Source organism: Falco rusticolus, chromosome 6 (assembly GCF_015220075.1).
Source record: "Falco rusticolus isolate bFalRus1 chromosome 6, bFalRus1.pri, whole genome shotgun sequence".
Classification (NCBI taxonomy): domain Eukaryota; kingdom Metazoa; phylum Chordata; class Aves; order Falconiformes; family Falconidae; genus Falco; species Falco rusticolus.
The window spans coordinates 63,069,993-63,096,689 of record NC_051192.1 but is presented as its reverse complement, the minus strand read 5'-3'; the positions used below and the strand labels follow the sequence as shown (position 1 = coordinate 63,096,689).

Genomic DNA, 26,697 nt, shown 5'->3' with positions numbered 1-26,697 from the left:
GGGAAAAGCACAGTCCAAGTGCGTTCTTGGTTTTAGTTGGTCTTTTTCCCCTGCTTATATCCGGAGATGTCTTATACTTAGGCTATTAAAGTGTATGAAGCTAATTGTAATTATGAATTAGGAAGATAGTTTTTCTATACTTTTAACATCACTTTGTACTTTATCATCTGTGCACTGTGAAAACCCAAAAGGTTTTATCTCAAGATCATATTCCTATTATATGAGACACACTTTCTCACCTTTTTAGCAAAAGGAATTTTTTTAATCAAAGTATTAAGTTTATTTCTTAATAACTCTTTAAAGTTTTTGCTTAGAATAGTTCAGATAGTTGAGTTGCTTGCTTTGTGGGTTTTTTCCTTGCTATACTTATATTATCCGCCATGTATCACAGAGGTGTATTGCATCCATAGAGCAAAGACAGTAGAAAAGAAAACAGTAAAATTATAAGTACTACTCATTGTTACTGTATGCATTGAAAAGTCCATCCCATGTTACCACTGCTAATATAGTATGACACATCAGATTTCTCATTATCAGGTTCTTATTTTTTAAGAAGTTGGGCTTTTGCAGCAGGTGGGTCCTGCCTCTGGGTCGTTCTAAGAACAGTGAGAAGGGTTTAGTTAATCCTTGTCAGTTCCTGTCCCAGAATTCTACTTTGTACAAGAAATTTTGGTTTAAGTTATTGTTCTTATGGAAATAACTTTTCAGTTTTCCTGTATGCCACCTGAACTGGTTCTAGGAGGTCTCTTCTGCTTTCAGACAGTAATGACTCAGTTCCCACAAGGAAAACTACTTCTTCAAATTTCTGTATGTAATTTTTTTACAATGGAAGGGTGCACTAGGAATTGCAGGTAATAATAATTTTTAGTCTTTGTACACTGCAGTGTTTGCATGAGTTGGAAAGCCTGCTGCTCAATTAATTTTTTGGTAAACCCCTCCATATATTAAGGCCAATAGTAAAGCTAAATAAAAGCAAGTAGGAGGATTTTGGCAGGTGATAATGACTGATAATGTAGCTGCTAATGGCTACTTCTCAAATTTTTGTTGTGCCCTCTGAATAAATAAGTGGATCTTGTTCTGTCTCATTGAGGAAGAAAAATGTTCTTCGTGTGGCCCTGTAGGGTTAGAGCAGGAAGGAAAGGCTCTGAAGCTCATTAATAGGGGAGATATTTTGGTTGAAGGTGTGGAATGCATTATAAATTGCTGTTCTGTATATTTCAGGATTCTCAGATTCGTCAGAGTACAGCTTACAGTTTACATCAGCCTCAGGGAAACAAGGAACATGGCACTGAACGAAATGGTAGTCTGTACAAGAAAAGTGATGGGTAAGTACTGCTGGATTATAACTAGGGGAAAAAAATTAGGTCCTAAGAGCTGAAGCAACGTAATACTAAATACATTAAAAACTGAGTCACTTTTTTTTCTTCTTCTCCCCCTTTAAACCAGAATCAGAAAAGTATGGCAAAAAAGGAAGTGCTCAGTTAAAAATGGTTTTCTTACAATTTCCCATGGTACAGTAAGTATTTGTTTACAGTATTTTATGTACATGGTTGCTAATACAAAAAGGCAAGCTATGCTGGTCTATATTTATAATTTGGAATTAAGCTAGGTTCCTGATGCAGTGTTTTGAACATGATGGATAGTTTTTTAAGGCAGTCTTTCAGAAATATATTAAGACACACACAGTATCTAAAACCACAACTGTTTTAATGTTCATGACTGTTAATGGGGATAAAATGGCTTTTTAAATGACTCATTTAGTTCATGTAAACTGTTCATATTTTACCAGACTATCTAAAAATACAAATTCTAACTTCCTTTTTTTGGAAAGATATGGTTGGGCATTAAGCAGTCTTTTAGATATGGGTTAAACAATTTTTTATATTTACAAGACAAACTGAGAGAATGCTGAATCTTTTTTCTACCCTGTATTTGCTGCTCTGTGGTAATCTCTTAGGAAGGCAGCTTTCCTAGGGTGTAGCTGTTGAGGAAAATCAACTCTGAAAGCAACTTCTACCAGAATGACAACAGAGAGTTAGAAGTCCCTTTTAATTTGCTACCAATATTTGAAACAGATTTACAAGCTCTTAAATATTTATACCTAAAGTTTTAAAACTTGATATTTTGGACCTTGTACACTTGGCTTTGAACTCAGCTGGTTTTGCTTTCCCGTAACTTTTCTCTTTTTATATTACTTTCTCAAAACTTTTGAGAAAGTTTCGTAAGGCAAAAATTGGTAGTGACATTATTTCCCATTCTTGGTCTAATGAACAGTACTGTGTCTTGATCCTGTTATGAACCGTTCTGTTCTTCATCCTGTTATGCCTGTTGCTATGACTACAGGTTGACCCTGGCAGCAAAAATGAATCAATCTCTCATTTGTGCATCTAACCACAAGCTGTTGCCTTCTGAACTGACAACTGGGAGTTAAGGAGGAGTGCAAAACTGCGCTTGCAAAGTAGAGTAGTTACTGTGGCTTTGGAATTATCTACCAGTTTATCCCTGTTCTCATTTGAGTGTGTATGAGTACATCTTTGTTAGAGAAAAGTCTATCAGTCTGTTCCATACTGGTGTCTCCATGTGCTGTAAATGCGCTTGGCATTGGATGTGTTGTAGTGGTACCAGTAGGAGCGTAGCTAGGGCAGCTCAGGGCTGGCAGAGGCTACAAAATCCACTCGTGGAACACAGCTTTAAAACTTTCACATGCAAGTACAGTTACTGAGTCTATCAAGATACTGTTGTTCTTCTCTTTTTATAAGCTGTCTACCAGATGGTCTAACATTTTTAGAAGCAGTAAGTTCCCACTGAAATCAGTGGAGCTGTAGCTGGAAGTCAGTTGCTAAGGTGGATATGAGTTTAGATATGTGGGTTTCACAGGTGTGGTCTTGATCTTTTTATGTTTCAAAATCAAGAATACCCTCTTGTTTCAAAATATACTCCTAAAAAGTATTTTTTGCTTATCTGCTTACTTTCCCCTTATGTATTGATTGCAATTTTGTGTAAAAAATTAATGCTTGTTTCATAGACGTTGAAATAGGTAGAAGTGATTTCTGTTTGTTAAGAATTTCCTGGGCTGCTCTGAATGTCTTCTGAGACTTTTGAAGCAACAACATTGATTTCCAAGCTTTCTCAGGGTTAATATCTCCTGGTGTCTAAAATACGATATGTTGTTCTCTCTTACCAGCTGTTCATCAAAATGAAACATCTCTTAGAAGTTCAGTTGTCAGTTTTGTTTGCTTTATCAGATACAAATTTGTAAATGCTTTTCCTTTAAAGGCTAAGTATTCTTTGTGGATTTCTGTGCTTTGGTCGTGTAGCCTCTCTTTATTGAGGGACTACTGTTTCCGTTAGTTTCTAGAACGGCTGTCTTCAGGCAGTTGCAAATGCTGTATTCTGACTGCCGGGTGCTGTTGGCATGCATGGGTAGAATAGGGTTGGTTCTCTGTCAGACACCCAGCTGTAATGCTGAATACATGTGTCTGCATTGGCACATGTGCAGAAGTTACACTTTTAGACAACTAAAAGCTTCAAAGAAATTAGGATTCATAGGGCAACGTGCAAGGTAATGATTGATGGAAAAAAAGACATTTTGTTGGATGTGCAAGGTAATGGTTGATGGTTCCTTTGTGTAATTGTTAGCAGTTGGAAATCTTCTGACATCTACCTGACTGCAATTTAATGCATGTGGAAGAAAAAACTATGATAGAAGCAGATTGAACCATGTAAATAGGAATTCCTAAGTGGTTTCTGGATCAAGAAGTCACAAGAGAAAAACTTATATTTGAGGAACCTCAGATCCCTCAAAGTTAATCTGTGTTTAAGGAGTTTAAATGGAACTTGGTCGTTGTCTGCAAAAAGGGAATACAAGAAACTCATTACATGAAGGAATCTTTTTTGTTGTTGTTCTTTCTTTACTGCTGAAAACTTTAATCTACAGTTATGATTAACAGGACAATCTGAAGGCAAAAGAATCACATTTAATCTTTTGATTCTTAAGTAAATGACTGTGATATCCAGAAAAAAATGCACGATAAAATCAGCCAACCAGTCTGTTAAGTAAGTGGACACATTTGCTTGTGCCTTTTGTAAAAATCAGCTCTGTATCATGGCACTCCTTTGTATTTTTTTAGAGGCCCCAGCTTTTGATTCCTACACTTACTGTTTTTTGCTAGAATGGATTGTAAGTCCGTTTTGCTGTATAGAGGGTTACTGTTTCTGCAGGAAGGAACATGAGTTGATGCTGACATCTGTGTGTATGGCATGAAAGGTGGCAGCACATCTTTTCAGGGTGTTGGTGTGTTAACGTGGGTGTCCAAAAATTCAGTAGTAGTCTGAAATTTAGTTGTCTAATCAAAGACTTGAGCAGGAAAATGAAGCCCTGAGGCTTCAAACAAGTAGTGTAATAGCAGTTACACATTTGTTACCGTTTTCTGCTTCTAGTGTCTCCTAATCCTGCCAAATGTGAGGATCCCTGTACAGCATAGCGTGGCTAAGGAATTTATACAGCCTTACCTCCCTTTGTCTTGTGGCTCTAACTTCTCCGCAGGCAGCATCCGCTGTGTGATGGAAGTGTGTTGTCCACCAAGTAACGGGTGCATGTTGGGGAAGTGAGTTCAGGGAGGCTGTTACTTGGCTACAGGATAGAGGCATGAATAAGGTGGTATCAGCCACACATGAAGATGTCAGGATTAATAAGGATACCCTTATTAATGCTTACTTCAGGTTGGGAGGTCCTCAGTTAAAAGCTTTGGAATTTGTTTGGAATCAAGATCAGCACATTGGCTCGGGTTGTGTTTTAGGTTGTTGCAGCCATTTCTTTATATTCTCAGATCCTGATATGGATCTTAGTGCTGTGCTTTCCTATCCGGAGAGATGAGTTCTGTGTGTTTTGGTCCTTCAGGCCTCTCTGAAGCTTTCTAGTGATCCAGTTACAGCCTCATATTTCATAAGTTACAGAAAACTAGTTAGGTCCTGAATGTGCTTCAGATCCAAAGGACTGGGGGCAAGTTGATTCTTTCTTAACTGCAGTTTACTTGTGTTTTTACATTCTCGTAGAGCTTGTGAGAAAGGCATATATGAGTTGCCCAGTGGCTTGTTTACCAAGTACTTAAATTTTTATTTTTGTTTGCTTTTTTTTTTTTTTTGTATTTTCATTGTAGGCAGCTTCTGGACACTTCTTGGACAAGCAGTTACATTAACAAATATAAACATTGGGAACTTTAGTGCAATGGATATTAAGTATATTTAAATATAACCGAGAAAATGGGCTCAAGCTTCCGTTTTCAAGAAGTTTTCTTGCATGCTTCTAGTTACAAAGAACTGTTGTTGATAGGCTAAAATAATGAAAACTGTATGGGCTTATACTACTAAAAGGAATGTCTGGAATTTGAAAAGCTATTTACTAGGCAGAGAATACAATTAATTAATTGTCATCTTGCTGCCTTCAAAACCTCTCTTGGGTACAATTTGTTTACGTTGCCCAGCAAGTGACCTGCAGGTTTGTTGTTTCAAAGCACGCATGACTTTGTTATTCTGCTGCTTATGTTGGGCAAAGCATGAGCATGCTGTTTCTCAAGGACAACATGCTTCTAGCCTTTTTTTATTTTTTTAAACAGTAAAAAAATATATGTTAATTCTTTTCCTTCTTATGTTTCTCCATGGTTTTGATTTTTTTAATGGTCTTCAGATACAATGATGTTCTTTTTTGGCCAACATCATCATTATACAATTATTTCAAGGAAACCTGTACTCTTCAGACTTGCTCTCCCTTCATTTTTGAATGAAAGGTTTTCATTAATAAGTTTGAAGAGATTGAGAAGATCTACATTTCTTATGATTCATTGCAAGTTAATTACATTATGTGGTAGTTTAGCTTCATTTTATAATAGTTCTTGTTTAGATTATTATATCTTGTTTTAGCAACTCGATAGGTTAAAAATATTAGAACGCAACAAGTGCAGTAACGTGTTTATGGATATTGCTGTCTTTATAATAGTACATTCGTAATGATTGAACTATTATTTTTCAGGTATTATTGTCTAGACCAGAGCCTCTCTGGTTAAATTTGATTTCTGATTTATTTATTCTAAAAGAAGAGTGAAACTTGTTATCCATTGCAGCAGGTGCAAGCCATTCCTCAAGTCAGGATTGCAAACATGTCTTTCTAGGTCTTACCCCAAGTCTGTAGGACAGGCAAATTAAGAGAAAGAACACATTAGTACAGAGATGCTATTTGAAAAGTCTTTGTAGCCTTTATGAGACTTTTTCAGAATGAAGTTTGCTTGTGCATTTTGCTTTTAGTAAAACACTGCCACCTTTTCTTCAGTAAGGAACTGAAATAACTGAGAGGAACTTGACTAGAAAATATGTATCACTATAGAATATATTTTGTTTCACTACATTTTTTAGTAATGAACTATCTCAGTTTAGTTTTGCATGTTTGTTGCAAGACTTCTTTGTGCAAATTTCTTATTTTCCTTCTCAGTGTCACTTTGCTGGTTTTAAAATTGAGCATTTGTTCTAAACTGATTATTTAGATTCTTTAAAGACATTAGCAGGAGTCAAATTGTTTGATTATTGAAAACCTAGACAACTAAGTTTTTTTGAACTAAATGTCTAAAAGTTAGGAGGATTACTCTTACATAAAATGAATCTCTCTGTCATACCTGATTCCTTCATATAAGTGTTACTGGTAAGGTGATCAGAATAGTGACAATTAAAGTGACTTTACCCCTCTCCCCTTTCAAAATTCTAGTGTCTATCCAGTTATGAGTGAACAAAATAGTCAATTATAAAAAAAAATGTAGTTTACAAACTGTGATGCAGGAGAAAACATAAATCAAAACATGGGTACCTTAAAGTAACAGCCATTTGTCAAGTCTTTTTGACCAATGGGGTGTTACTCTATGTTTTCAGACTGCAGGGCTTCATCAGTAATCAAAATACTAAAATGTGTATGTTTTATCTTCAAATAGGCTAACCGACCTCCAGCAAAGCTCAATCTGTTAACCTGCCAAGTGAAAACAAATCCAGAGGAGAAAAAATGTTTTGACCTCATATCACGTAGGTTTGTTGTTTAGGTCTTTTTACTTGCAGCAAATATCAGAGTTTTGCATTATTTCTGTAGATGTGTCAATAACCCACTTAAACATTTTCACAGTTGTAGAATGCTTGCCTTTATAAAATGTCCTTCCTATGACAATTTACCATTTTACTTATTTTAGCATAATGCAGCTAACTGCCTGTTTATGTGGAAAACCACTTGTTTTTAAAGCTGTCTTTACTCCTTTCTACATCATTTTGTGCTACCTTACAATAGAGTAACAGTATTTTTGCTGTGACATCATTCTTTATATTGAAAATGTCATAGCTAATGATCTTGAAAAGTTACCACTTTTGTACAAGGTCAAAACAAGCTTTTAAACCATGACATTTAAGCATAGTGGTTGCTGTGTAACTGGAAAAAATACTGAAAACTTCAGTTTTGTTTTCTCTTAATAGATACAAAAATGACAGAGTATACCTATTAAAACCACTGAAACCTAATAGTTTCAGGAACTTAACGAGATGATATGAAATTGTACAGTAGAATGTTTCCTTTGTTTTCTCACTGCAACATTTTAATGTATTTATGAACTCAATAGAAATACATTACTAAAATATGTATCTCAAATTATTTGGGGAGAAGAACATAATATTCCTTATTTGTTCATTTACTGGAGCATGAAGTTCTTTTGTATTAGTAAATGTAAGTGTGCTACTTATGTTAATAGACTAGTAGTACCCATGTATGCAATATACAGCTTTTCCATTTCTGCACAAGCAAGTGATCTTCTCTCTTTGCTTTTGCGCTTTCTTTCTTTGTTGATGACTGTGTCATATCTTGCACAGTATCAGCTTATCACAACATTATCTTTTGTCCTGTCATACATATGAGAAGTCATAACTGGCCTCTTACCTTTCTCCAGATCACTTTCTCACTTTGATTTACTATAGAGTGTAAAAGCATTCCTTGTTTTTTTAAATACTGCAAATTGCTGTATCATGGCAAGATAACATCTGTTATTCTTTATCTAGCATTTTCCTTTCTGTCTTTAATGTATCCTTACTCTCTTACTATTTTCCATGTTTGAAACTATCCTTTAGTATCTTTTTGCCTGAATATTTTTCAAACTTCAGCCTAGGATATCTTTTTGTCAGTAGCTTTACCTCTGTTCTTCTCATCAACTATTCTAACTTTAACTCCAAATCAAATTGTATCATATCTCATTTGTTTCACAGACTTAAAATGTATTATGCTTTTTTCTTCAATAGCACACTATGATAATGCTTAGAATTTCAAGAGTAGTAACAAATTGAAATTTTTGAGCTTGATTTACTTGAAACAGCTTAGAGCTTATTCCAGTTGTAGTTTGAACTTTGTGTTTGGCAATTTTTTTTTGCCGTTTTTGATTACTGTGGTTTTAAGAGCTCATTTGGAAACTTTAAATCTTTCTTATACATAGATAAACTCAAGTACAGACACTATATTTTACTCACACCACCACCCCCCAGCATAATTTTAGACTTGTGATTACTGAGGTTATATCTAAAACATGGAAAAATTACTGTTCTCCTGTTGCTTATGTGATAGAAGCACAGCACTGAAGAAAACGGTTTCTGTTTAAAGAGCAACAAGCCACATCAGTAAACATAGGTGAACTGTGGATAGTAAGAGTGAAACTTGCTAAATAGACTTTTTGCCTATCACTCCAGTGATGAGACTAGAGACTTCAGGAGTCATACATCAATTAATTTTAAATTTTTCTGAGAGATTTCTGCAAAATCAGTTTTTCAGTAATTTATTTTTTTAATCAGTATGTGAATTATTTATTGTGCAGATGACAGAACATACCACTTTCAAGCAGAGGATGAACAGGAATGTCAAATGTGAGTTACATTGCTAAGTTTATTTTTGATACTGGTGTTCTACTGAGACGTTACCTTGAACTTCAGAAGTGCTGAAACATTTAATAGCAAAATATTACTGCCATTTTAGATGGACATCTGTGCTACAAAACAGCAAAGAGGAAGCTTTAAATAATGCATTCAAAGGAGATGATAACACAGGAGAAAATAATATTGTCCAGGAACTGACAAAAGAAATTATATCTGAAGTCCAGAGGATGACTGGAAATGATGTGTGTTGTGACTGTGGAGCACAAGGTGACTCAATTAAGCATATTTCTAATTGGTAAAAATTCTGTGTCTTATGAGAGTATTTAAGCTGATGTTTTATGCTTTCACTTTTACTGCTTATATCACAAAAATTATACACAGTAGAATATGCTAACAATTTAATTGCACTACTTCAGTAAGATTGATGTGCTATATGCATATTGTCAGTAAGGAAAAAAGTTACTAAGAAGCTTATTTTTCTCCCATGTATTTTACTAATTGTAACTTTTGGTTATATAAGTCAATTGAACTTACTTTATTAGCCTGTATTTTACATAAGATTTAGGTGAACTGGACAGCAGTAAAATACTGGAAGCATTTTCCTATACACATTTTTATTATTTATTTTTGGTAATGTTTGACTTAGCGAGTGAGCCAGGGGATATGTCTAAGACTGTGCTTATTTGGAAAAGAATGTACCTGCTGTCTCCAGTTTACAGTGTTGGTTTTGCAGATCGATGAATTTCTACTTTAATCCTCTTCAAATGATTTTTTAAATCTTGCTGCTTCCTGTGTTTTTTTTATGTTACAGTGGCACTGCAGAACTGGGTGGCACTGGGTTTTTTTGATCTGAAACTGCAGCTGAAAACATTAGATCTAGAGGCTATATGCACTTTATTATAAATCAATAATAACTTCCAGCAATAATACTGTATAAAAACTATGGGAAGAGTCAATCCTGTTGTCTTTAAAGAGAACGTTCTAAATAACTACTACCAAACTTTTATCAAAGAAATGAAATTCTAAGCTGTCGAATACTTCAGAAATTAATAATTTGCCTGGAAGATTAGGGAATGTTATAGCAAGAATGCATAATACCAGGAGAAAAGACAAGCAAGGGTTACAAAAGGAGAGGGATGAGCTTTAGTATGTTTTAAATAGTTGAGTGAGAAACCATTGTAGTGCGGTGCTGTATGTGTACTTCAGAATCACTGCTGCTTCACTTAGTCTGAAGTCTATACTTGAAATACAAAAAAACCCCAACCCTGCAGGTGTTGTTATTTCAGTTTGAACTGCACCTATACCACCAGTTGAGAATGTGACACCATTATATTGGTGGTGGAAAAATGCAGTTTTTGAAAGCTGTGTGGAGAACGACAAACTGGACTGTTTGAGTAGCTCTCACACTGAGAGCAATGGCCTTTATAAAAACAAACAAACAAAAAAAACCCCCAAAACCACAAGCAAACAAACAAAAACCCCAACAGAGTAATGTAAAGACATAAATAAAAAAGATAATTCACATACAGGTATCTTATTTTACAGAATTTAATTTCTGTATAATAAGTTTTCTAGAATTAAATAATTGCCTGAATAAATTTTAATTTTGTGGGTGCTTTCTGTTTCAGATCCTACCTGGCTTTCAACAAATTTGGGAATTTTAACTTGCATTGAATGCTCAGGAATCCATAGAGAACTTGGTGTTCACTATTCCAGAATGCAATCACTGACATTAGATGTGCTGGGAACATCTGAACTTTTGGTAATCAAATTACTTTTAGTAACTTAAAAATAGTTACTATAAAATAATTCCAACACAAGTATATTTTTGTCACCTGGAGTACTGCATTCAGTTTTGGGTCCCCAAAGAGGGGACAGCGGACCTGTCAGAGCAGGCTCAGAGGAGGGTCACAAAGATGATCAGAGAGCTGGAGCACTGCCTGAAAACAGGTTGAGAGAGTTGGTGGTGTTCAGCCTGGAGAAGGGAAGGCTCTAGGGAGAGTTTTTAGTGGTCTTTCAGTACTAAAAGAAGGGTAGTAGGGCGTGTAGTGACAGGACAAGGGGAAGTGGCTTTAAACTGAAAGAGGGTAGGTTTCAATTAGCTATTAGAAAGAAATTCTTTACTGTGAGGATGACAAGACACTGGCACAGGTTGCCCAGAGAAGCTGTGGATGCCCCATCCCTGGAAGTGTCCAAGGCCAGGCTGGATGGGGCTCTGAGCAACCTGGTCTAGTGGAAGGTGTCCCTGCTCATGGCAGGGGGTTGGAACTAGGTGATCTTTAAGGTTCCTTCCAAACCAAGCCATTCTATGATATGTTGTTCCAGTCCTGAAGGTTGCCTCTGGATAAGCATAAATTAAGAAAACTTAATTCTTCAATTTTAAGGGAACCTCCTGGAACATAGTGTCTTACTGTAAACTTTGCCTGATCTTAAAATTCAAATTACTAGAGGCTACAGAGTTTTTGTGTTTCCAAGTCTTTTTACCCTTGGTTGCTTTTTAAAAGAACACAGTTGTTTGACATATGAATGTGCCTCTCAGATTTAAAATTTAAGGACTTCATAAATACTTACTCCATTAATTATTTAGCATTATTTTAGGAGAGAACTGTAATCCTCAAAGGAAGAAAATGTATTCAGCTTTGCTACACAAAGAAGTTTCCACATATCAGCTGTTCTGTTACAGTTCATGTGTGTGTTCTTACCCAGCACAAAGTATTTGCTGGAATCTAGGAATCGGAAACAAAAAGTCCCAACTCCGATTTTCCCTTGTCCTCCCACTAGTATGTGCGTGGCCAATAACTGAACATGTTTACTAAGTGGTCTTTGGATTATGTTTTTTTTAAACAGCTTGCAAAGAATATTGGGAATGCTGGGTTTAATGAGATTATGGAATTCTGTCTGCCAGTTGATGAGATGGTCAAACCTAATCCAAGCAGTGATATGTAAGTAAAGAGCCACTACTTCTGAAAAAGGCAGGCATTTAATGTAATATTGCTAATGGGTTGTGCCATTATGGTTTGCACCAGCAGGCCATGGAAGGCATAATGTTTTACACATAGACTTACAGTCAAGGATTAAACCTTTTTTCTGATGCTTTGCATGCCTCTTTTATTGAACTTTATCTGATTGTACCTTCCCTAATAGTAAAGATAATTTTACCAGCCCTCTGAATCATGATTTGTGGGACAGAAACAAATTAGCCATGACTTGTTTGGAATTTTAAAGACTTACAAGGGTAGTAATTAAAACCACAGCTATTAATTTTGTGCTATTTAAAACAGAACCAGAATAAGGTGCACGTGTTACCTGAAAGATACTGAACACCTAGTGTTTAGAAGCTATACCTAGGACTTAAGTCCATAACTATGTGGAATGAAGACAGAATATTTAATTGAATTCCTTGAAAAAAACTGAACGGTGATGGCAGAGACACAGCAAAAACAGCTGGCTACTTGGCTGGGTATTACTCTATCAGAAAAGAGCTAGTAAATGATGCAGAAACAAGCCCAAAAGAATTGGCTTTGGATTAAGCTGATTTTACGTTATTTGGACTTTCACCATTCCGACAGAACCAGCATTAAACCATGCAGTTTAAATAATTCTTGCCAATTATATTCAAGTGTCAGTACTATCAGTAATAATAGAGAATATTAATAATTAGAAATACTAATGATTTGACAATGCTGAATCAATAGCATACGAAGACTTCTAAATATTCATATTTAAGATAAATCATTTAGTTTGATACTTCTGCATATCAACATTTCATTTAATGAAATGAGAACCTGAAGACTGGCTTTTTTTTTTAACTGTGAAGGCATACTCTCATATGCTTTAGGAATAAGAGCTATCCATTGATTGAATTTATTTGATTTTTTTTCTTTTTGCCCATTATGTAGTATCTAGATGATAAAGTATGACTTTGTTACATGTCTTCTGTGCGGTGTTACATACATCCCAAAAGCTGGTAAGGAGTTATGCCTTTGGGAGGCATGCAAGCTCCCCTCTTGCTGTGATTGGAAGAGTAGTCATTTGTTGGTTGAGTATCAACAGCAGAAGGGGTAACTCATATGCTGATTCAAGTGTTCTAAGTCTTCACCTCAGTTCAGAGGTGAAACTAAACACTCCACTACATCCTCCCTGTTACAGTTGTGATCCAGAGTTGCTTTACAGAACGTACTCGCTGCTGTCAATACAGATCCAAGGCCTGGATAGTCTATGCATCAGAGGTGTAAGACATATTTTTGTATCCCATGCCTTCTGTCTCTTTCCAGCATGTGTAGGAGTTCAAGTTAGGTAAACATAAACCTGCAAGGCTGCTCTTAACAAACCAGCATTATGAAGCTTTGATGTATCTTCTGTACCTAGACCTGGGTAATCTTGATCTCAGCTTCACACCAGAGTTCAGAGGGGAAAATTCATCATCTGTCTTCATACTGGATGTTTGAATCTTCTTCTGTAGCTGTGTTTCATACTGGAAATACGAGACTGCATGTCTTACATGCATATTTAAAAAGAAAAATTTTACTGAATGAGAAATAGTCTTTCCCAGATTTTATTTCAAATTACTTGCATGTATTTATGGAAATTCTAATGTGTATCTTCTGCTAAAAGTTATAGAAGTAAATTATATTCAATTTCAGGAATGCAAGAAAAGATTATATTACTGCCAAGTATATTGAGAGAAAATACGCAAGGAAAAAGCATGCTGACAATGCAGCTAAATTGCACGCTCTTTGTGAAGCAGTCAAATCAAGAGACATTCTTGGATTAGTCCAAGTATATGCTGACGGTGTGGATCTCACAGAAAAAATTCCACTGGCCAATGGCCATGTAAGTATTGTAAATTTTATTGGACAAATTGTTATAAGTGCAATATGCTTTCATTAATCAAAAATGGCTGGGTTTTTTTTTTTCTTATTTGTAAATAAGATTTGAAACACTGTTCTGAACACTTGTCCTTTTAGGGACATAATTTAATGGTAACAGAAGATATTATCTAAAACAGTTTCTATACACTGTCATTATTTTAAATGTGTTAAAATGTTAAATATGAAATCAATCAGTAATCTATTAGTTTTCAACCCACTTTTTTGTTTACTTCAAAGAAACAAAAGGGAAGCAATAAAAGTCTTCACAAGACATGTTTTAATGGTAGCATGTCTTGATATTTTGAAATGAAAAGTTTTAATTGATCTAATTGGTGTCTTCGTAAAATTCCTGCTTCTCTGTAGATCAGAAAAAACAAATGTCCTCTTTTTTTTTTTTTATTCTTAGGAGCAAGATGAAACGGCACTTCACCTTGCTGTTAGGTCAGTTGATCGAACATCCCTTCATATAGTTGACTTTTTAGTGCAGAACAGGTAAGTGTATGGAAAACTATTATTGATACTGCTTTTATGTCAAGTAATATAAATACTAAAACTAATTCTAGTATTTGCAAATGTAATTTTATTCTTTGAAAATCTTGTAATGAGAAAGGTTTATTAATATAGGATAGGAAACTAAGTTTAATCAGCTTTCTTCTTTTTTGTACTCCAATAGTGGCAATCTAGATAAGCAAACATGTAAAGGTAGCACAGCCCTGCATTACTGCTGTCTGACAGACAACGTCGAGTGCCTCAAACTGCTGCTGAGAGGGAAGGCTTCTATTGAAATAGGTAAAAGGGTAATGTGTACTTCAATTTCGTATTCGTCACTGCTTCAGATAAGAAACAGTGAATGTGGAAGAATTGCATTTTCTCCTCAATTGTTTATCATAATTCTGTGAAGACAATCTTCATTATAAAAAAACTCACACCAGTATTCAGTGTTTATTTCAAGCTTAAAATTTCCTTACACATTAGACTTGTTATTTTAACAAATCTAGATAAGTAAGTACCAAGAGTTTTGGCTGATACCTTGTCTAGTTTTATACTTGCCATTTCATGGCTATCATTCCATATATATGACATGTTAGGTTGCTACTGCTTGTTACATTCAGAGGGTTGGTATGAGTTGGACCAACATGTGAAGAAAAGAGATGAACTTTAGAGTGTGTTGGTCTAGTTCTTCACTATGTACCTGTAGGTTTGTCTTTATCTTTAGCAATGGTCATGTTAATAGTGACAGCTATCATCATAATTTTCTTTTCTTGCTGTAATATAGCTAACGAATCAGGAGAGGCACCACTTGATATAGCTAAACGTTTAAAACATACTCACTGTGAAGAGTTGGTAAGTATGGCATATTATTGTATGTTTGTGTATTTTTGAACAGAATCATGTCTGAATATTTAACATTTACAGTTAAATATGCGACTAATATATTCCAGACAGAATAGTTGTAGGCTTACAAATAGTTATATCATAAGTTAGATGTGTTTAAGAAGAAAACCACATTTCTTTTCAGATGCTTTGAAAAGGCTAAACTTCTTGGAGCCCACGAATTATACTGTTTGAGCTATTAGTCCCAGATCCACAAGTAGGATCCCTTCAGTAATTTGCAGACACCACCAAGCTGGGGGGAGTGTTGATCTGCTTGAGGGCAGGAAGGCTCTACAGAGGGATCTGGACAGCTGGGACCGATGGGCCAAGGCCAGTTGTATGAGGTTCAACAAGGCTCAGTGCCGGGTCCTGCCCTTGGGTCACAACAACCCCAGGCAGCACTACAGGCTGGGGCAGAGCGGCTGGAAAGTGCCTGGTGGGAAAGGGCCTGGGGGTGCTGGTTGATGGCCGGCTGAACGTGAGCCAGCGGTGTGCCCAGGTGGCCAGGAGGGCCAGCAGCACCCTGGCTTGTGTCAGACACAGTGTGGCCAGCAGGACCAGGGCAGTGACCGTCCCCCTGTACTGGGCACCGGTGAGGCCGCACCTGGAATCCTGTGTTCAGCTTTGGGCCCCTCACTGCAAGGGGGACTTGGAGGGGCTGGAGCGTGTCCAGAGACGGGCAGCGGGGCTGGGGAAGGGTCTGGAGCACAAGTCTGATGAGGAGCGGCTGAGGGGCTGGGGTGTTTAGCCTGGAGAGGAGGAGGCTCAGGGGGGACCTTATCGCTCTCTACAGCTGCCTGAAAGGAGGCTGTGGGCAGGTGGGGGTCGGTCACTTCTCCCAGGTAACAAGTGACAGGACAAGAGGGAATGGCCTCAGGTTGTGGCAGGGGAGGTTTAGATTGGATATGAGGAAAATTTCTTCACCAAATGGGTGGTCAAACATTGGATGAGGCTGCCCAGGGAGGTGGTGGAATCACCATCTGTGGAGGTATTTGAAAAGATATGTAGATGTGGTGTCTAGGGACATGGTTTGGTGGTGGACTTGGCAGTGTTAGGTACACAGTTGGACTTGATGATCTCAAAGGTCTTTTTCAACCTAAGTGATTCTGTGATTCTAAGTGTCTCATGTCTTACTGAAATGGCATCACTGAAGTACTTTTTATGGGTGAGGGACATGGATGAAGGCCATTTTCTTGTTGCCCAGAGAAGTTGTGGATGCCACATTGTTGGAAGTGCTCAATGTTACATTGGATGGGACTTTGAGCAACCTGAGCTAGTGGAAGATGTCGCAGCCTATGAGCGGGTAGGGACAACAACACAACACTAGATAACCTTCAAAAGTCTGTTCCAGCCCAAACCATTTTGTGATTTTTTGTCAAGACAAGTTGTATGCTGTCACTACTTTTAGTAAACAAGAAAAATGGATTAGTGGGTTCAGGGCTTCTTCACAAGTGAGTCTGATTAAAAAAAAAAACAAGTGCCATTGCAGTTAATTTCTTTGACTTGGAATTTCTAAAGCAAAGCAAATAGGATGTGGTGCTTATTCTCAGAAAATGGAGAATGGACCTAGAGTGGTTAATGAAAAGACTGGTTGCTTTAGATTTCTTTATGTTGTATTTGGTCACAGAGCATAATTCTTTAAGCTTAGCCCAGTACAGTAATTTCCAGATTACCGAAATCTGTTTTTAAAATAAAATTAGTACTTAGAAACCGAGGTTCTTTCTTTATGTGGCTTTTGTTTGGTTTTAAATATGTTGTTTTAGAATAAGTACTGCCCATAACAGGTGTTAACAGTCTTTTTTTTTCTTTTTTTTTTTTTTTTTTTTTTTTTCCCTTAGCTTACTCAAGCACTGTCTGGAAGATTTAATTCTCATGTTCATGTAGAATATGAATGGCGGTTACTCCATGAAGATCTTGATGAAAGTGATGATGATGTGGATGAGAAGCTGCAGGTGTGTATCAATATTTTTTTTTTTCTGTACATATAGATGTGTGAGCATGATGTTCACAATGGTTTCAGTAACACTACTTTTTACTACAGGTATGAAGGCACTGTGAAATAAAGTTCTATAGTAAAATGTAATAGCTTAAATTTTAGTTCCTTAAATTTTAGTTTGTCTTCTTTTTCCTCTTTAATATAAGTTATAGAACATATCAACATGTGATGATCAAATGATGATTACCCAGATGTGGTATCTTTTTTTTTAATGGAGTCAATAGTTTTTTTCAATACATCAGGAATATTTAGATCTGCTGATCATGAAGCAGAACTAGCATGACCTAGGAAAATTGCCTTTCCAAAGACGGGCCTTATAGTATCTTCTCACGTTTGTGAGCACATAGCTTTAATTTTGGAACAGTTTATGCATCAGCTTGTCTTCAGTAGAACTAAACTTGTGCATTAAATAAGCTATGTCCATTAATAGCAGGGTAGGGTCTTAATTATAAATCTTCATGTAGAAGTATTTTTGGTTTTCTCTCTTCTCATACCTGAAATTTCTGATGGTGTTGTGGTGCTGTTGGGTCCAGAATCAGAGAATGGTTGGGGTTGGAAGTGACCTCTGGAGGTTATCTGGTCCAACCTCCCTGCTAAAGCAGGGTCACTAGAGCCAGTTGCCCAGGACCATGTCCAGATGGCTTTTTTGTATCTCCAAGGATGGTCATATTGTAAATATTACGAAGCGTTCCAGTAGCATAGGAACTTCAAAGCATTTTCAGAATTTAATTTCCCAATTTAGGGACCAACTGCAGCACCTAAACATGTCAACAGGGAACGAACTACCATGTTGGGATGCCTGAACAACACTTTAAAATGGTTTAGGTTTCTAGAGGCCAAATAATTTGAAATGGCATATAGGCTCCTAAATACTAATGACATTCTGAAACTTTCGTAATTTGAAGTATTCCATATTAAGTATTGAACACATGATTTTGTTCTTTTTCTGTGTGCAGTGTTATGATTGTTTATTCCTTTTCTGCATCCCTTATAAAGTACAAGGAATACACAATAGGCTTTATGTTAGTTAATCTTCAGTTGTTAGCACAACCTTTTTTTCTCTTGAAAGTAGCTTGCAAAAACCCCTTTCTCTTCTGGATAGTGAAATTTGACTTTTTTCTTTCTACAAGTTTTAGCATTTTAATACTTCTTTTGCAAAGTCCCCATCTCAGCTAAGGCATGAATTGCTAATAATTCATAATGTAAAAGCAAATCTTGTGTGTTGGATTTGTCTGTTTTCAGAAATACTAAATCCTGACAGCCATAGGTTCATTTTTGCCTTCACAGGATGTCTTTAAAAATGCTAGGTCATCAAACCATTGAATTGTCCTAATGTTTTGAAGACTAATTTTGACACCAATAAGTTTCCTCTGTTGCAAAATACCATTTTCGCAAGATTTTGTCTGCATAGAATTCTTCTCCCCATGTCCTTCCTATCTTTTTAGTCCAAGATGGCTATTACCTCTGGTGCTTGACTTGAACTAGCAACAAAGAGCAAAAAACATGTCACGAGTCATCCCTTTCAAAGCACAGTTGCTACCTTTAGAGTCTTAAGATTTTCCTTGACAATTTTGGTATCGGTGCAAGAATCTGGAATCTGTGAGCTGATAAAACCAGCTTCTTCTGGGTGAGCTTTCATATTCTGTCCCGGTATTTATGTATTCCTATATATTGTACCACCATTCAGATAGTAACAGCAGTAACAATGACCTCTTTTTGATAAAGCAGCTTGAAACTTTGTTATGTTTTGGAGATTTAATTTTTTTCGGCTGTAAAACTTTTTGGGTAATTTACAACTAGGTATCAAGCAAATCCCTTTCTGGGACACCCTAAATGTGTACTTTGGATCTGTTTTTCCTTCGCTTCATTATTGCCAGTTGCTTTCTTCGGTTGAGCATTCTCTTTTTGGCTAGTCCCTGAGCTCCATCTCATATAGGAAGTTCCCTGCTACTCAGCAATGAAACTAAAGTAATGAAACTGCAACTTCAATACCCACTATTAATAGGCTTATACTACAGGGACATTTAAAAGGAGATTAAGGACTATTAATCACAGACTTGTGTCTGTGACTACATTGGATGCACTAGTGAATACTGCTGTTGCTTAGGATCACGTCTGGGCTCTGTTTATAGATGTCAAGCTGTTGGGCTTCTCTCTTTCTGGTAAAGCAATCAAATAGATTTTGTAATCTCTGTCAGAAAAGGTCATGTCTGAAATTTAAGGGTTTTTTAGTTCAGCAGTTTTCCTATAAAAGAGAGCCTAAACTAAAAGAAGGCTAAGACAATCCAACTGGTTTCTGCTGCCATTCCACACACCAGCTGGCCTGGTCCTGCCTCATATTTTGCCTGCATTCTGGCACACGTTTTGCCTGTATTGAGCTGTTCCAGTTTGGTAAACCAGTGCAAAGCCAAATCAACAAAACAAAAAATAATTTTCTGCTGGTTTAGAAAGCAGAAGCAAGTGTGGACGGAAACAAACAGCAGAATCGGGACAGTGGAGAGGTCAGGGAATGGAGAGTGTCAGCCAGCGAGGAGTAAGGCTGCTAAACCGAAGTAAACGTAGGGATTAATGCATCTGCTGTCAAGTACGTTATTCTAATAGATCTTTGAGCTATAATGTTGTGCTATAACATGTCTGAAGGCCCTACATGATCACTCCAGAGTAAGTATTGAATATATTCAGATGAAAATAGATTGTTTATTTGTGATACTGTTGGTGTAAATCTTTATTCTGGCTAAATGCTATTACTATAAATGTTTATTTTAATTTCATACTGACAGTACGTCAGCGACATGTTTATGTAACACTATTTCTAAAGGCATACTTATGTTCTCTGAGCTGTGAATTGTTACAACCCGTTCCTGTACTAGCCCCATGAATTTATAACTCCAGCTATTTTAATTATCATTTGATAACAGTTATTGCTACGCTTGCTGTTCAAACAGGAGGAATAATAAGTGTGCATAGCAAGCAGATGACTTGCTGTAAGTCCCAGATAACTAATTAGATCTCATTTGATAAGTTGCATGGGATGAGCAATGTTCCATTCCTGCTGCCAACTGAAGTAATCTCACGAACTTGTCCCATGGTATTAGTGAGCTAAAAAGAATTCATGAGAAGTTTTGGCTCATAGTTTGTTGTAGGCTGAGCTACAGGTAGAATACTTAGATACATTTCTGTCTGGTTTTTGAGATCACGCTCATCTATTTGGGATCTAATACTGCTGAACATCAGATGAGGCTTAGGATCTTCAGGGTTTTATTTACTTTTGAAAATATTACCTGGTATTTTGATGCAGGGAAACTTTACTGGATCCAGTCTGAATATTTATATTGACCATCGATAAGAGTATAGTCCTGTGTATATAGCGATACAGTATTATCCTATAAGACTCTACTACAGGAGAAAATAAGAAAATAATTGTTTTGAAATGCTATTCACATTTAATCTTTCTTTTGTTAATGTTCACAGTTACTTGGCCTTGAAGAGGGCGGAATGTAGCTTTTAGATTACGTATTAAAAGCAACAAAAATGCATCTTAGAAGGCATTTTTTCTTTCTAGACACTATTAACTTTCTATCTACTAATAAACAAAATGAGTACAACTAATGTGGTATCAGTGAGTTACTTCTGTTGTTGTGTTTAAGCAACCCAGTCCCAATCGGAGAGAGGACAGGCCTGTCAGCTTCTATCAACTTGGGTCAAACCAACTTCAGCCTAATGTAGCATCCTTGGCAAGAGATGCAGCAAACATTGCTAAGGATAAGCAAAGAGGATTTATGCCAAGTATATTACAGAACGAAACATACGGAGCAATACTCAGTGGCAGTCCACCTCCCATTCAGCCTGCAGTACCTGTTACAAGTAGTGCACCTCCTCTACCTCCAAGGAATATTGGCAAAGGTACTAACACCAGACAATATCATTGTATGTTAGAAGAATGAGATCATAACTTTTTTTATATTATTACATTTTTAGGTTTTCTTTTGCAGCTATTTTGCACAGGTAAGTATTGGAACAGTTTATTGATAACTTCATTTTATGTACTTGAAGTGAATGTGCACAACCTGTTCTGAGTTTGGTTTTCAGTATACCTGCAAGAAAGCACACAATAGTGTTCGGGAAAACAATGCCTAGGTAACCTCAGTAGAGTTAAATTATTTATTTAAAGGAAGGCTGCAGTCAGGTTAGTTCAGCAAATTGGTTTTTGTTATATTCCATCTTTTCATACTTCTGCTTCCTGAAGATGTCATTGTCAGAGTTCCGTTTAAACGTACAATTTCAATAGCATTTGACTGCTGTGGAAAATTGTTTAAGGCCTGTGAGAATGGAGAGCATATGCAGAACGTGAGAGGGTTTAACCTTGCAAAGTCTTCTCTTAAATACATGCTTCAAGGTTGTTGAAATAAAATTGTAAGTGTCATGATGTGGAGAACTGAATGATTTTAAAGAACTGGTAGCTGACTCAAAATCTAACTGCCAATTTCTGGTTATACCCTGATCAGCAAAACAATGTGAAATGTACATGCCTCATCCTGGTTCAGAAGGGTTGTGTGCTTGCAAAACTCTATCATTAAAGCTGATACTGTGCACATCATTCTTATCTTCATATGTAATCTGTTTGGATCATAGTGAAGAAGCATAGAGAAATCTGTATAGGTCTTCTTTGTACAGTACATGTGCGGTGTAATTCATTGTTTTAGTATCTCTATTAATCCAGCAGCTTTCATGGATGCTAAATTTATGTAAAGTTCAATTCAAGAAAAATGGCCGTCCAAACACATGGTTTTCTATGGTGCTGTAATTCAGACTCCCTAAGAGGAGATATTAGCATGGAATGTTCTAGGCATATGTGAGTGGCTTCTGCCTTTGGGAGGACTGTACAGAGGTCAGAATGCAAGACTCCATATACCAGTGATTGTGTCTGAGATGGCAAATTGAATGTCTGTGTAATATGAAAAGTCAAGTTACTGGTCTCACAGAAGTGGCTGCAGCATAAAAGTCAGATTAATATGTTATCTTGGAGACAGAAAAACTAAGAACGATAGAACAGCGTGGTATTGGGTTACTTAAAAAGGGTGGCATGAGACTGGGGGAAGTTTAGCAACATACAGAAGTTAACCAAGGTGGGGTTCCTTTCATCTAACATTTTTGCATAAAGTCTAAGCTTAATATCTAGACACTTCTTTTCCTTGATGGAAAGGAGTGTTTCCCCCACCAAACAGGAAAATTTACCCAAGGAGTTTGCGTAGTCTAACTGTTAGATTCTATCTCTGAATTAGTAATACAATTGAGTAGTTAAAAAGACTATTCTACCCTTTGATATTATTTTAGTCATGGCCAACCATATTATTTTACCCACTGTTTACCCTTGATTAAATGACACTTTTCAAAGAGCGTCATTTTAATTTCATTCCCAACCCCAGACAACTTGGCAGTGGTATAGTGCAACTCGTGCCAAGAAAGCATGCTGCCTGGCTTAGATTATTAGCTCATATTCTTTACTTTAGCAATGTATTAGCCTATCATTTTATATTCTTAGTTAAAAGCTGTAATAGTATCATTGATCTTAGCTTCTTGTTGATTGCTGATGTTGTTGATGTTATGCTTACGGTGTATTATTACTCCTTTATCTTCTTAGCTTTAGGCTGTTCTCCAAGTCTTCTGAGCCTTTTATGCTTTTCCTGCAAGCTAATATTTATTCATACCTTACTCTGTTTCATCTTTTCTTGATATGATGCTCATGTGCTGAGTAGGGAGAAGTGGCATGATACGTGCAAATTACTGGCTTTATGAAGAAAACCTGTAGTGTGTTTTTATGAACTGGGGAGGCAGCTCTTCAGCTTAAGAATGGAGTCATTTAGGAGGCCCCCCAAAAGTTGTACTTTGTTTCATGACTAGCTATTATACCTTCTTGTTTGGATGAAATTCAGAATTGCAATTTTATGTCAATTCCAAGACAAAACTGATGTTTTGCTTTAAGTCAGCAATGTCTGCTAATGCTCATGCAAGAGTAAAGTTCTTTTCTTGCAGTACCCAAGAAGATTACAGCTGTCAGTCAGGGATTAAAGAAGGTAGCAAGACTTGCCTTCTGTCGTCTTGAGAAATTTCTGTTTTTTCAAGTGTTGACGTATTTTAAAGTAATGTCTGCGGATGAATTTTACTTGGGTAAAGTGTTAGTAAGACTTCACCCAGAAACTTGTATGTCATTTTTTTTTCATACCAGACTCTGGTTTCTGCTGTGGCATTCCAGCAGGATGGCAATGGTTCCTATTGCTGAAATAGTGGTATAGCTACACCATTTTTAAAAGCACGGGTGTGAATATTAACACTTTGTGCTTAGGGTAAGCAATAATAATAATACAGTATTTTCCTCTCTTTTTAGTTCAGCCTTCAGTTCTTGGCAGTGGTATTCAGACAATTTCTTCATCTAATGCAATGTGGAAGACAAATTCTTTAGGAGTGGAAAGTATAAGCAGGCAGAGGTCTTCATCAGATCCACCAGCTATTCATCCCCCTGTGCCGCCATTGCGTGTAACATCTACAAGTATGTTTCCACTTTCCCCTGTTTTCCCTTCTGCTGTATCTAATCATAGTTGGCTTATTTTTCCATTTCCACAACTCATACTTCCTCTTTTGGTGACTGTAGCTTTGGCCTGTCGTTCCCATCCAGTAACTTTGTATGAACTGTCTTCTCTGATGCCCTAGTGAGGACTGTATGGTGTAGTGCAGGGTCAACAGGAAATACTACCTATTACTAGAGCGAAAGAGCTCTTCACTTTTTATATATGTGTTGTTGCAATGCCGCATTTCTCCCTAATTGTAAAGATGAGTGTTACATGTAGGCCTGGGGCTATGTCTCCACGTTGTGCTTGGTTGGTGCAGACCATAGGAATGCAAGAAGATGCTTTAATGCGTTACCAGCTGCTGTTGTGGTTTCAAGAATTCAGTAGAAATTTTAATTAATTGCTAAATGTAATGTGAAGTTATTTAGATGTTAATTGTAACAGGATTTGATATTCCTCTAAATAAAACTTCTCAGATATTATTCCCTCAGTTATTTTTCTATAAAACATGAACTGAAGGTCTTGATGGGCAAACACTAGTAGCATTTCATTAAATATATTCTGATCTTGTATTTTCAAGAAAATTATGGACTTTGGTAAGAATTTTCTTTGTTTGTACTTTAGTGCTTGAATGAATTGAAGTACTTGTGAGCTCTCTGACCTTGGCTAGGTGGAACAAGAGGTAAACCTCTTTCCAAAGAGGTCCTCCTTTCAATGGAAAGATTGCTTTCTGTTTATGTTATAGATTACAGGTAGTAAAGCATTTTTCTTGGATTGGGGTAAATCCTGTAACAGGAAAATATCCTGTGCTGGGAACACAAGAAATAAAATGGTAAATAGGAATTTAATTCCACTTCACTGTCTAACTTTCTTCTATAGATGTGCTTTCTCCGGCACCACCGCCTCCAGTGGCAAAAACAGCCAGCATTATAGAAGCTTTGAACCAGCAATCTAAACAGCAACCAGCTCTTCCACAAACAAAGCCAACCCCACCACCGCTGCCCCCACAACCTCCTAGTAGAATCTCTCAAAGAAAGCCTATTCCTGGGTAACTGATGTCATTTTAATATTTAATATACTTCATGATTATTAGTAACTTTTTAATTTTATGGTATATAACGTGGAAGTCATCTATACAGCATGCATACTTTTGCCAATGATGTATTCTAGAGTATGGGAATGAACAGAAGGCAGGCACTAAGGGAGCAGATCACAAGACAGCCTAGTGATTTAAGATTGTATGACTTGCAGAATATCTAAAGAATGCTTAGCCGTGATAGAACTGAGAAGCCACAAAGAGTAATCCATTTCTAATTCTCATCTAATAACAAAAAAGAGATAATGGGATCTTATGTCTGATTGTGCCATTTATTGTTCATATACTTTGACTAGGTTCAGTTCCATTCAATATTTTCATTCATGGCAGGAGTACAGAGACCTGGAACAGAAAAAACTGTTTTTAAATTTTCAGGAAACAAAGTTAGGAGGTACAAGTGTACTGGAAAAGAGGATTATATCCAAAGCAGTTGAGAAACTGGAATAATAGTCAAGGGAGGGATTTCATTCAGTAAGCAACACTTAGGAACAATCAACAACAAAAACAAGCATGGGGAGCAGCGGAGTGTGGTTAAGCAAAAGTCCTTAAAAGAAAGATCTGCAAGGACATAGTGAGTCATAAATAAAAGGAAGTCAGACAACTCATGCTGCTGTGGAAGAGTCAAAGAGAGATAGTATTGTTTGATTATAGCCTGCAAAGTGTATGAATTCATCCTTCCAGTTGACTGAACATCAGTAATGCCTCAGCTGGACTGCTGTAGTGAGGCAGAAACCAGGGCAGATGAATAAGGTAATGAGTAGTCTAGAAAATAGGACCTGTGAGAAAAGTTTGGAACAAAGAAGATTCTCTTACATTTTTTAAAAAAGAAATTGTAGCATAGATACAAAATAGATAAAATATATACAAAATACATAGTGTTGGATTATGCCATTCCTTTTTACATCTCATAATGGCTCTAAAAAAGAAGACTTTCATTTAAGCTATGTCAAGAAAAAATCAGGTAGACACTACAGAAAGCTTTCCAAAAGTAAGCATAAGGAAATAAAGCAGTAAACTACCTGGGAAGGTTTTGGAGTCTCTGATGCTGAAAATTTGGCGGAGTACAGCCTATGCAAACTTAGATAGTTATAAAATAAACGAAGATGTGTGTGCTTGTATGTGAGATAAATATATTTGATTGATCCTTTGTGAATGATGGAGGTAAATTACCTTTGAGCTCCCTTTCTAGTCCTTTGATTGCATACACCATACAAAGTAAAAGGGAGAAGCAACTTCCTGAAGCTTGCTGTAATGTACTGACTGGTATGGATACGTGATTTTAACAAAGAATTTTAAAATAGCAGTGAAAGAAACTTCAGAATTTAGGAAAAGAAAATCAGCTCTACACAAATTGCAGTAATAAAGCCTATATTGTTCTTCTGCCTTTTTTAATTAAGTGCATCTTATAATTGGCATAATCAAAAATACGGAAGCAAAGTAGTATTTTTAAAAGCAAAACAGTTGTCACCAGAATATACAGAAGACATGACAAGAATTTTATTATTTGGAAACTACTCTGTATTGTTGTGTTTCAAGTTCTTGTTTGTTTCTCAAATGGATGAATTTCTAACTTTGTGCACAGGACTGAGAAGCCATCTGGATTAACTAACAAAGGGCAGTCCAGAGGACTTGGTTCCCTACAACAAACTGGTAATTGTGGTTTAGACATTTATTTTATTGTAATCAAGCTATCATTATAACGGTCTAAGGGAGAGTGTGTGGGGGGGGTTTATTTGCCTTACACATTTAAATACAGTCAGTACAATCATTCAGTTCAGGAGGTTCCTGGAGTCTGTGGAAGGTAACTTTCTGACACAGCTGGACAGTGAGGCAGCCAGGGGAGATCCCGAGCTGGAC

General features: G+C 36.6%; 1 protein-coding gene across 4 annotated transcripts in view; it reads left to right on the top strand.

The window, feature by feature from the left end:
- The window catches only part of ASAP2 (ArfGAP with SH3 domain, ankyrin repeat and PH domain 2), a 96,923-nt gene that overhangs the window by 58,915 nt on the left and 11,311 nt on the right, over window positions 1-26,697 (top strand). For 2 of the 4 annotated variants that reach the window (XM_037392415.1, XM_037392416.1), the window contains 16 exons: window positions 1,222-1,325; window positions 1,447-1,516; window positions 6,975-7,062; window positions 8,880-8,928; window positions 9,038-9,204; window positions 10,566-10,699; window positions 11,785-11,879; window positions 13,581-13,770; window positions 14,215-14,300; window positions 14,482-14,597; window positions 15,085-15,152; window positions 17,021-17,134; window positions 20,826-21,081; window positions 23,564-23,725; window positions 24,624-24,792; window positions 26,423-26,490. In XM_037392415.1, coding sequence (XP_037248312.1) covers window positions 1,222-1,325; window positions 1,447-1,516; window positions 6,975-7,062; window positions 8,880-8,928; window positions 9,038-9,204; window positions 10,566-10,699; window positions 11,785-11,879; window positions 13,581-13,770; window positions 14,215-14,300; window positions 14,482-14,597; window positions 15,085-15,152; window positions 17,021-17,134; window positions 20,826-21,081; window positions 23,564-23,725; window positions 24,624-24,792; window positions 26,423-26,490 — 1,936 coding nt within the window. The remainder of the gene's footprint in view (window positions 1-1,221; window positions 1,326-1,446; window positions 1,517-6,974; window positions 7,063-8,879; window positions 8,929-9,037; window positions 9,205-10,565; window positions 10,700-11,784; window positions 11,880-13,580; window positions 13,771-14,214; window positions 14,301-14,481; window positions 14,598-15,084; window positions 15,153-17,020; window positions 17,135-20,825; window positions 21,082-23,563; window positions 23,726-24,623; window positions 24,793-26,422; window positions 26,491-26,697) is intronic. The other 2 variants (XM_037392419.1, XM_037392418.1) reach the window with 1 other exon arrangement.